We start from the raw sequence: 11,671 nt of genomic DNA on the forward strand, positions 1-11,671 counted from the left end.
ATACAGCATACCATATCAGTCAGTGACTTCTTATATCATGTCCTTAATCAACTGGCTCATTTGCTAATAAACTAGCAATTCAGATATCCTTGGATTAGATTTTATGAGGAGGAAGCAGTTCATCTCATAATCATTTCATGTTTATTTGACGAAAAATAATTACTAACCATTTTAGCAAATGTCTGCTTATTATAGAAAACCTTGTTCATGCTATCAAACAGATCATCCAGTGTGCTGAGGAACATTTAATGATTAATGGGGGTTTTTTTCAGACATTTCTTCCAGTGAAATGGATGGCACCTGAGAGCATTTTTGACAATCTGTACACAACATTAAGTGATGTCTGGTCTTATGGCATTCTACTGTGGGAAATATTTTCCCTTGGTATGTACTATAAGGACTTCCTTACATGCAATAATTAAGCTTATTGAGTTTGTAATGCCTTAAAGTACTGTACACCCTACAGTATTGATAAAATACCTGTGGTTAATTATTGTTAGTTATTTATATTATATATATTAATGGGATCAAAGTCCACATTGAGCTAGATGCTCCATCTGTGCTTATCTTTGTTTACAGCCAGTAAAGAGAAGTGAGGTGCAAAAGGGCTGGAAGTGAGGAACAAAGAATTGTGGGATTGTTGCTTGTGGTCTTCCTGTATTTGAGGCTTCCACAACTGGCAGGAACTGTTGCTGGGAGTTAAGAAATACAGTTTATAGTACAGACAGTCAGTTAACATGAGCTTTAGGCTAGGGTCAGACATTACAAATAAACCAGTTTAAGTGATCAGAAACTGGTTTAAACCTGTAACAGAACAGATGTTCAGTGCACATAAACCAGTTTGAAAATGGCTGAAACCAGTTTGAGATAAACCTGGTTGAATGTAGTGTCAGGCATAACTAATTTGGGTCAAACCAGTTTATGCAATGTCTGTCCCAGCACCAGACACCCCCAGTATCCTGGCATGCTCTCTGGGTTGGGTGGAGCTCCCTGCTTCACAGCAGAGCTGGCCCCTCCCCTCTGCTCCCTGCCTGGACCTCCGGCAGAGACTGCAGGCTACTCCCTTGCAACTCCCTCACCACTCCTTGCTAAGCAGGAATTCCCCTCTCCCCTCTGCCTTGGTGAGAGGTGTCTGTGTATTAGCTAGCAGACCACATGCTGGCTATGGTCTCTGCTGTAGCAGATGGGAACAAAGGCAGAATCAACAGATAGCTGGTAATCTGTTGTTTTCTTAATGGGGTGATAAACACTGAGTTAGGGGTGATAAACACAGTTATCAGTTCCCTGCTGGGATAATCGGAGCATCCTGCCTTGCCCTTGCCATGCCCCCCCTCCCCCCCTCCCGGCTCAGTGTTGCTGAAGGGAAGGCAGGGCTGCTCTAGCCTGCATGTCTGGGATGTCTGTGCAGTTACAAACTGATTTAGCCTAGCCAGGTTAGACTAACCTGCAAAGATTGAATCAATTCAGACTCAGGCTTTTTGAATGTCTGTCCTTAGCCTTAGAGCCAACTTAAGGTCAACTCCAAGTATTCATATAGACATAACTATATAGAAAAAAAAATTGTATCAAAGCATCAATCAAGTCTAAAGTCATTAAAAAGAATGAGCACTCTACTGAAAAACATAGTGTTATATATGCTATATAAATAATAGATCCTTTCTAGTATCCTCTTGTCAATTTTTAGAACCTAGATATGATGCCATTTTGGTGCCTTACAAGTAACAAATAATATTGCCAGTAATTAAGTCAAACCATTGTGGTCTTCCATGAATCTTTGTTGGGGGTTGAAGAAAATGCTCATTATGACCATGTCTACATGTGATGTAGACATTTGGTTCCCTGGGGAAACTAGTGGTGGTGCACTAGACACCCCCAGCATCCTGGCATGCTCTCTGGGGAACGCTCATGCCACATGCCATCTGGTGTGTTACCCTGGGGGCAGTATGGGAAGCTGGGGCCATCACTGGGCTGGCCCCAGCAGCCCTACCTGATGTCCTAGGGGCCTCTTGGGGCTGCAGCAGCAGCAATTCTGCCACGCAGAGACTGACTGGCAGCTGCACCATGGTTCCAGGTGGTTCAGCTCCACTCTTGAGCAGCAAGCACTGCCCCTGCGTGCACCACTCCGCTTTTTTTCTCCACAGGTTTTTCTGACCCCTGGATATCCAGGGGTACAAAAAACCCTCCGTGCTGCTCCCTTACAGTGTGGAGAACAACTGAACGTGCGGTATGTGGTGCTGCAGACGTGCCTGCGGTATCGCATACTACATGGCCACACTCATCTGGACATGGCCTATATGTATATGTATGATAACATATTTATATTTATTTGCAGTTTTAAAGCAGCAATTAATCCTTAGCTCTTGTTGCATCACAAAATTTAAATGAATAATATACAGCACAATAGTAATAAATTCATAACATTGTTAATGGTTTTCTGATATCTAGTTTAGCCTCCCTATCCTTCATATAAAAGACATTCTTAGCACTCTCCAAAATATAAAAAAAATCCATCTCAAGAATATTAACGAGATGCCTTAATTAGGAAGCCTTCCCTGATCCAACTTTCATGTCCAGCTTTTCAAATGCCCACCAGAAAACATATGCAGTTGCAGAACTGTCTGTTTGGGGTTTAATTATATATATGTTTTTTCATATAGAAGTCTGCAGTGTAATGCAGCCATGCAAAAGGCAAATGCAGTTGTGGGATACATCAACAGATGCAAGGCACAGGAGATGATAGTGCCTCTCTACTCAGCACTTGTTAGGTCTCATCTAAAATATTGTGTGAAGTTTTGAGCTCAATATTTTAAACAGGATATGGAAAAGTTAGAGAGAATTCAGAGGCAGGTGAGAAAAATCATAAAGGGCTTGCAAGGCAAGTATCAGGAAAAACCTCTTCACTGTTAGAATAGTGAGACCAGGGAATTGACTGCCTAGGGAAGTTGTGGACTCTTCATCATAAGGTATTCAAGAAAAGGTTGAACAACCACTGGTCAGGGATGTTTTAGGCATAGTTATGCCAGTGTTCTACTAGGGGTATTTCCCATGCTTCTGGATTTTGCTGGTGGATGCATGGGGCTTGGAGGAATTTTTTCCCCCTCCTGCTGCTACATGTGTCAGGGTTTTTTTAAACCTTTCTCAGAAGCATTGAATAGTGGCTGTAGACAAGGCTGAAGATTTTGACTGGGGTGTGCCAATGTTCTTGCTGGGACTAAAACCTGGAGGTTTCTTGCTGGAGGAACTTGAGACTGATTGCCACACTAGGGGTCAGAAAGCAATTTTTGATTGGTATGGACTGTAGGTTTTCTTGCCTTCCTCCGTAGAAGGGGTATGACCCTCTTTCTGGTATTTCTTGACCATATTTTAATGACTTTTGCAGCAGCAGGATGTTGGCTGCCATGGTCCCTCTGCTTTGCCTGTGGCAGATTAGGGTGTTATGTCTTGTGCCATGTTTGGGTTGTGTGTAGTTTTGCTAGGGGGTTAGACAATGGATTTGTATAGGATGGTTTAGATAGGGAAGATTCTACCTCAGGCAGGGGCTTGAACTAGATGACCTCCAGACATTCCTTCCAGCCCTACTTCTCTATGGGTGCCTATAAATGTACTCAAGCAGGGGAGGGTGTTTTAATTAGAGTGGTTTTTGGAGAGCTAGTCTAATTAAAATGTTACAGCATCACGTGTATTAAGCTCCCACAGGTTTAAAAATGGTTGCAGGACACTTTAAAGCTCATTCAACAAATTTTAGTTAAAGCACTCCAGCAGCCATTTTTAAACTTGTGGGGGCTTATACATGTGATGCTGTGGCGATGCTGGAGAGTTCTAATACAAATCTGGAACAGACTTGATTAATCAGATCTAATCTAATTAGAATACATTGGAGCACATGTAAAGGTACCCAGTGATTCTGTGATTATAACACTACAAGTATTTAACTAAACAATGTAAGTGTCACTCCTCACTTTTGGTGCATTTGTATCATTGTTTTGACTATTAGGTGGCACACCTTACCCTGGAATGATGGTTGATTCTACTTTCTATAACAAGATAAAAAGTGGCTACCGAATGGCAAAGCCTGACCATGCCACCAATGAGGTGTATGTATGCTTTTTTTCTCTCTTCTAATCCTGACTAAAATAATAATTTATTTTATTTTTCATCACTTTTGTTGGCTATTTATTGCAATTTCCAGCTGGTTAAACTGGCTTCCATCTTGTTTTCAGGTATGAGATCATGGTGAAGTGTTGGAACAGTGAACCAGAAAAAAGACCTTCTTTTTACCATTTAAGTGAAATTGTTGAGTGTCTGTTGCCTGGAGAGTACAAAAAGGTTTGCCCTTTGGAATTTTCATTGTATTTTGTCCATACAGGAAGGGCTGTAACTGCTATTCAGACAACCTGAGCAGTGAGCAATTTGTGTGTGTGTGAATTAAATGATTCAGATAGAGTAAACAGTTATGAAGACATGAATGTTGTTGGTAGAGCCTAGTTTTATAATATTACTTAAGAATGGCATCCATTTTCAATAGGCACCAATACATCTGAATCCTTCTGATCACCAAAGAGATGGTTTTACATATTTTATAGATTTTCTTAAAGGAAATGCAAGAATCATTTAAAAAGAAAAGATATCAGTTGACCTGTATGCATAATCTCACTCAGCATCCACAAACCCTCTCTGTTCATGCTTTAATCCTTCATGCCAAGGCTCCTCTTACTGAGTCTCCTTTATTTCTTTTCTTTTCTTTTCTAATTAGCCTGCCCAAGGAACCATACAATTGCAGCAACATTGCTTCCATTTTAGGATGCAGTGCATGTAGAATAGCACAGCATGCTTGAGGGCACCATTGCCAGGCAGTAAGCTTATTGTATAGGTGTGACCTAACACTCAAGTGGTAATCAATCTCACGGCCTAAGTGCCCACTGAATTTAACATCCCCCTATATGCTTTACAAGTGCCAATCAAAAGATGCCATCATTTGCCTGCACACAGGTGCTAGTGTACCAAAACACACACATGTAATGCATATAGGCACTACTTTGAAAAGAAACATAGTGTTCTTTCTAATATTAGCAGTGTGGCCCTGCACCCAGGGCAGCCATGCAGCACCCGGGGCAACACCAGTTCCTGATGTGCTGGCTGCTGCTGTGGCAATACCTTCTTTTGCACCCGTCCCCAACAATGGCAGCACCCAGGGCTGCTGCCCCAGTTGCCCTACTTCAGTTATGCTACTGTAATAATCTGTTTTAGAGGTCAGCAACTTTTTGCTGCCATGGACTGGAGCTTGTGATCCAGCTTCCTACTGTGGGCTATAAATCTCCATCCCCTGGAGAGCTAAAGCTTCCTGTACTTACCTCACTAAACATACCTAGCTCCTCTGCAGTGAAGTTAAGCACAGGCATGAGAGAGCAGAAGGGAAGGTCTAGGAGAAGGGGACTGCAGAGGAGACCAGTGGCTAGATGCAGTCACATGTTGTGTGATTCCCATACCACCCAGGCCAGGCTGGATCCAGCCTCTTGGTGGGACAGAGCCAGCCGTAGCATGTAGGTTGCCAGTCCCTGGGACATCTCATGCTAGGATCCTGGTAACCCAGGTGCTCAGACGTCACAACCTCAGGCACTAGCACTGTACTTGCTTACAGGGTAGTATCATTCTTTTTCTTTTAGTTCATGAAGCATAGCTAGCTGCAGAAGGTGACTAAATAATTGAGGCCTCATTGTAGTGCATCATATAACATTTTAAAATGAAAATTTTCAGAGCTATGAAAAGATTCATCTGGACTTCCTGAAAAGTGACCACCCAGCTGTCACACGCATGAGAGGGGACTGTGACAACACCTATATTGGTGTCACCTACAAGAATGAAGACAAACTCAAGGATAGGGAGAGCGGATTTGATGAGCAGAGGCTGAGTGCTGACAGTGGATACATCATCCCTCTGCCTGACATTGACCCTGTATCTGAAGATGAGCTTGGCAAAAGAAACAGGCACAGGTAGATGCTGTTTTCAGTTTGTTATATGCCAGAGACCATCTCACTGACCACATTTTCTTGTACTACCCAATTCTGGCCCAGTTTCTGATACCCTTAGTTTTATTGAACAATACCTTACTCCAAAAATAGCTCAACTGGCATCACTGAGACAACCAACAGAACAAGAGTGGGCTCTATAAGACTAGTTCCAGTGATTTCAATGGGGCAATCCATCAAGCCAGACCTTCATTGTGGACTAGGACCTATTTATGTGAGGGACCACCCTGTTCCTCAGCTGTGCTGCTGAAGAAATGGGGTAGGTGTTAAGATGTTCCCTCTGACACTCTTTAGAACTTACTTTCCAGTTAGATCCAGGATAGCACAAATAGATTAACCTGCACACACTTGGAAGCCCATTTGTTTTTTTAAAAGATAAATGGCTTGAAGCAGGATTTTAAGGTATGTGAGTGATTTACTATATGTGAGGCCTTCTGATACTCGTAGAAGGGGTCAGGCTGCTTCAGGTGTTCTTATGTGGGGGTTTGGATGGCAGAGTGCCTGAAGTCTTTAGGTGGGCTCCTTTTCATGGAATCTGATCAATCTAAATAAATAAATACCGTGCTTGATGTAAATTAGTGTGGCCAAATCTAGGTTTAGCTGGCTAGTAACATTTTCAATAGCATTAATTTATACTTAGTTATAATAAAGCCAATATCATAGGAAGCAAAATTGTGGACCTTTTGGATTATTAGCAAGAGACGTAGGACTGACATCACTACTGACTGAGGGAAGGAGTCTCTTTAAGCACTTATGGTCTCTCTATATTTTGCCATCTTTCCCCAAGCTTTCCAGTACCTGACTTCCCCCACCTTTTTAAATTGGACAGTTGTCATCAACATCTCATTGTTCTGTTGGGGGCTTCTTTAAAGCCAGCTATTTCTTCCATACTGACTGGATGAGTTTGCAGAAGGTGTCCTCAGGAAAGAGTTATAAACTTGTTCGCTTAAATTCTAAGACAATTAATTATCCTTTGGTGACTTTCTTATACAAGATGTCTATCTTGAGAGACAGGTTTCTAAGATTACCAAGTTGTTAGAAAGTCTGTGCTGAGACTTGTACTATATTTATTACTCAGTGTATAGTTCCTAAGTGTTTTGTCTCTTACAGTTCCCAAACATCTGAAGAAAGTGCTATTGAGACTGGTTCCAGCAGCTCTACCTTTATCAAGAGAGAGGATGAGACCATTGAGGACATTGACATAATGGATGACATTGGAATAGATTCCTCAGATCTGGTTGAGGACAGCTTCCTGTAATTCTCATGAAATCAAAAAGAAATCTTCAAGCTACGTAAAAAGGGAAGCTGCCATACAACTTGCAGACTATTACTCCAGAGAGAACCACCTTACTGCAATGCAAAGGATGTGAGGAGAGTTTGGATATGTAAAGAGAAGTTCCCAGTAATGATCATCATCCTGAAACAGAAAGAAGTTGAAGTCAACTTTTTAGTGTTGCTTCTTGCGTACTTCAGTAGCATTTCAGTGTGGTTTGCAGTCTGAATAGGTAGAAGGACAAAGGAAAAGACCATAAACAGACCAGCTTGTGTTTCAAGGGCATTCATGACTCCGATGGATAGAATTTCCACTGCAGCAAAACTTCACTGTTGTAATTATGTAAATAAGCATCTCCACAAGGAACTTTTGAGGTGCACATTGACAATACTTTATGGACTATAGAAGAGATCACTCTTGATTTTTGTATACTTCCTTCTCAATGTCAGCTGCTGTTAAACTACCACGTGCATGAAGTACATGCAAAAACCACTTTTGAAACATAAAGGTACTGACTGGCACTACATAACATTATACTTTTTACAGTTAATGAAAATAAAAGAGAATAATAATAATTAAAAAAACCTTCTATAATAGGGGTTAGAAGCCTAGTAAGTCTTTATTAACTGTAGAAGATAGCTGTTTTCATAATAATACTACTGTTTTCAGTAACACTAAATATATAGTTTATAACTCATTGTCCTTCAGCAAAAGCACAATGTTTAAAAAACCATTATTAAATAAGTAAAGAGGTTTAAGATTCAAATGCTGGTATGAAAGAGCAGTGGTTTTTAACTGATCACATGATATGTCTGGTGAGCTAAATCCAGCTTAGGAAGAACATGTTTCTTCTAGAAGAAGTTCAGATTTGATTTTCTACCATCTGCTGAGTGGCTTTCCCAATAAGATATACTAAAAGCAATCAATCAATCTTTGATTTACTGATTCTTTTTAAAATGTAGAGCTATTTTTAAACGTACTCGTTTATACCATGTTTCTCATGTTACTGTTCAATAGAAGAATGAGCAATCAACAGCAACAGCATTGTTAGTGTTTAAATAACGTTGCATATCTATTCAAAAGAATTTATTTTGAGGTCAAATGTGAAAAACTGATTTACTATTTCAACTGTACAAGATGTTAACAAGGAAATATATGACTATCATTTCTCAACAAATGTTCTTGTTTTAGTTCTCAGGTTTAAGTAAAAGTAAAGAAGGCTGACTGTATTATCTTTGCCAGCACTAAGAGAAGTAATTGCTTCCAAGTGTATTGGTAGTTTTAATCTGCCCCCTCACTTACAAAGGAGGGAGCACAAAAATTAATCCACTTGTGGTCTGCAATGTTTGTTTGCTGACACAGTATGTTTGAAAGTGTTATGATTATTGCTATCACTGTATGATATATTATTGATATAGAATACTTGGGAAGATTTACAGATTAAATTAAGGTACGTGCCTGCAACAGGCCACATCTTTCTCTGGTGCTCGGCTTTTAAACTCATTAACAATTAAGTGCACTGAGTACATCACATAGGCCAGGTATAGACATTACACTTTTACCAGCATAAGTGATTGGAAAACAGTCTATAACCATAACAGAAAAGAAGTTTGGCACAAAAAATACAGTCTATAGCGATAACAGAAATTCAGCACAGACAAACTGGTTTAAAAATGGCAGAACCCAGTCTAAGATTTGTCCCTCCCACCAAAGGGCAAATGTGTGTTGTGTTTGCTACCGATCTAAACTATGCCACTTACAGAAAACCTCATGAATTAGATGGATTCCACAAGCTTTTTGAATGTCTATAACTAGCCATAAAGTGCTCAGCACCTAACATGACACAAACAATGCAAATGCAATACAAAATCAAGCTTGTGTTGTAATTGTTTCCTAGTTGGCATGTCTACACTTGCATTTATGCTGGCTTAAATTCACTGCACAGTAAATTACTGCACGGTAAGCGGGAATAGGCTAGTGTCTACACATGCAAATGTTAAAGCACATTTACACTGTGTGTGGTTTGACTTGGAACTAAAGTTAGTCCCACATCAGTCCATACACACAGCGGTACTGCACAGTAAGGCATCTACACACGTGTTACTGCGCAGTAACTAATTGGGCATAAATTTGATATCTGCATAATGCAAGTATTAAATTTACGCTAAAGTTGGCATAAGTCACCATATTTACTGTGCAGTATGGGAATGCACCTGTAGACATACACCCATACTGTGCAATAATTTCGATTTCTGTGCAGTAAATGTGCATGTGTAGACATGCCCAGTAAGTATGGACCAGGAAATACTAACTAAAAGAACAAACTGGCTGGATTCTGAATAACAAACTACAACTAAACTTGAAGGACCAGTTGGACCCTTTGACATGCAGCACAACTCCTGTTGACTTCAGTTGGTGATAGTGAGCAAAGAGCAAATGTAACACTGAGTGTTATAGGTAACTTGTTATGGGTCTGAATTTCGAAATGTCATAAAATCAAGGCTGTGTGCAAAAGTTTGCATACAGAAAATTATGACTGCAAGTTAGGTGCATATTTTCAAAACTGGGTGCGATTAGCAGTTAGAACAAGCTACCAAAAGAGGCAGTGTTTTCTTCATCTCTTACTAAATCATAACTGGAAGCCTTTCTGGAAAATGTTTTAGTCAAGCACAAGTGACTGGGCTCAATGGTGTAACAGGGCTTGTGATAGACAGGATATTGAGTTAGGTGATCTAACAGGCCTCTCCAGCCTTTAGACTGCAGGCTATTTGAAACCACGGGTAGCTTAATTTGGGTATGCAATCACAGCAACTGTATGATCAGAGCTCTGTATAGTTGCAAGGGATCCAACCATGCACAACTCATTTCAGGATAGGGACCATACTTTTTAGCTTGGGGGGAAAAACACTTGGATTTTAATCTAATAGGGGGTTGGTTTGTTTTTTTTTGTTTTCAGTATTACTGATTTTTTTTTATGGCTTAATTTTGAGAAGCCACTAGAAGAGATGCTCCCAATTCCTTCTGTGTAGTAACTGTATAATGACAATCAAACTTTGCCTATGAAACACACCTTTTGATTTTGAATGGCCAATTGATTCTTTATAATGTGGTCTGGAACTTGTACAATATGGTCCTATTATGTGATGAAGGACGTAAGATATGGTGATGTTATACATCAATATGTATATAAGTATTTTTATATAGACTTCTAGAATACTGCCAAAACATTTATACAAGCTGTACCACTGCCTTTGTTTAAATATTTTTTTTTACTGTGATATACTCCACAGGCACGTTAACTGTTGCACTTTTGAATGTCCAAAAATTATATTTTAGAATAATAAAAAAGTAAGTGTTTCCAAAATGGTGGTTTGTTGTGAAATGTTTGAAGAAGGGCAAACTGGCATGAGTGACCACAGGCACAAAATGTATTAAAAATGCCCCTGTTCAGATTTTGTCTAAAAACTTGTAAATGAAGATCTTTATATTTCAATAAATGATATATAATTTAAAGATATACAAGGGGTCTATACTCACTTATTTAAAGAAGATCACTTCATAAGGAATCAGCCCGACTTCTCATTTTCTAGACATGTTTTGTTGATTTTTTCTGCAATGCCATGAACAAGCAGGGACAAAACATATTCTGGTCTTGCAGAAGAACACAAGAGTAAGCAACCTTGGGTGGGCATGTCCTCTGCAGTAAACCATGCTGTTCCTTTAAAATGTAGGAGGAGCTCTGCTCCAGAACCTGCTGTCAACTACAGACTATATACAAAAAGGAAGAGGCCTAGCTACTCTTCCAGGGTGGCAAACTATCTTATCTCAGGATGCTGACAGATATGGTAGTTGCTAGTTTAGTCCAGTCTGGAGGGCTAAATTGGGATCCTCCCTTGCTTATCTTTGAGTGAGATGCTGGGGAAGGCTAGAGGTGTCCTGTACTCTCTTCCTCTCCTCTTGAAGCTGCATAGCACAGGAAATGATTTACATAGAGTTATATTTTAAAAGTACTGACACCTGCAAGGCTGAGTCTTTAACCTAATGTTCTTGATGGCTGAAAAAGTACCATCCTTGATGGTTTCCCTTTCTCTGGCTATGGCTGAATTTCCCCACCCCCTTTTTTTTGGATGGGGTAGCTGAGGAAGGGGCAGCGGGGGATAGGGGAGTGTTTAAACTTGTCCTGAGAAAACTCTTTCCCAGAACCAAGCTAATTCACTCCATGGGTCCAATTTCCCACACTATATAACTGAACATAAGAGAGTCACATGTTCTGAGAAGAATCCCCAGGTGCCAGCATGAAAACTAAATTTCAATTGTTAGGTATGCTCCTTTTCTTAGTGTCCTTTGCCATCCATCTCAGTGGGAGCTAGAT

At 40.2% G+C, this 11,671-nt stretch overlaps 1 protein-coding gene across 1 annotated transcript in view; it reads left to right on the forward strand.

Annotated features, from left to right (window-relative positions):
• Positions 1 to 10,821, forward strand: part of PDGFRA (platelet derived growth factor receptor alpha) — a 46,961-nt gene extending 36,140 nt beyond the window's left edge. The window contains exons 19-23 of the mRNA XM_006276211.4: positions 273 to 384; positions 3,995 to 4,094; positions 4,221 to 4,326; positions 5,755 to 5,990; positions 7,137 to 10,821. Coding sequence (XP_006276273.1) covers positions 273 to 384; positions 3,995 to 4,094; positions 4,221 to 4,326; positions 5,755 to 5,990; positions 7,137 to 7,284 — 702 coding nt within the window. The 3' untranslated portion in view covers positions 7,285 to 10,821. The remainder of the gene's footprint in view (positions 1 to 272; positions 385 to 3,994; positions 4,095 to 4,220; positions 4,327 to 5,754; positions 5,991 to 7,136) is intronic.
• Positions 10,822 to 11,671: the final 850 nt, after the last annotated feature.

The sequence above is a fragment of the Alligator mississippiensis genome, chromosome 2 (genome assembly GCF_030867095.1).
Source record: "Alligator mississippiensis isolate rAllMis1 chromosome 2, rAllMis1, whole genome shotgun sequence".
In the NCBI taxonomy this organism is placed as follows: Eukaryota; Metazoa; Chordata; order Crocodylia; family Alligatoridae; genus Alligator; species Alligator mississippiensis.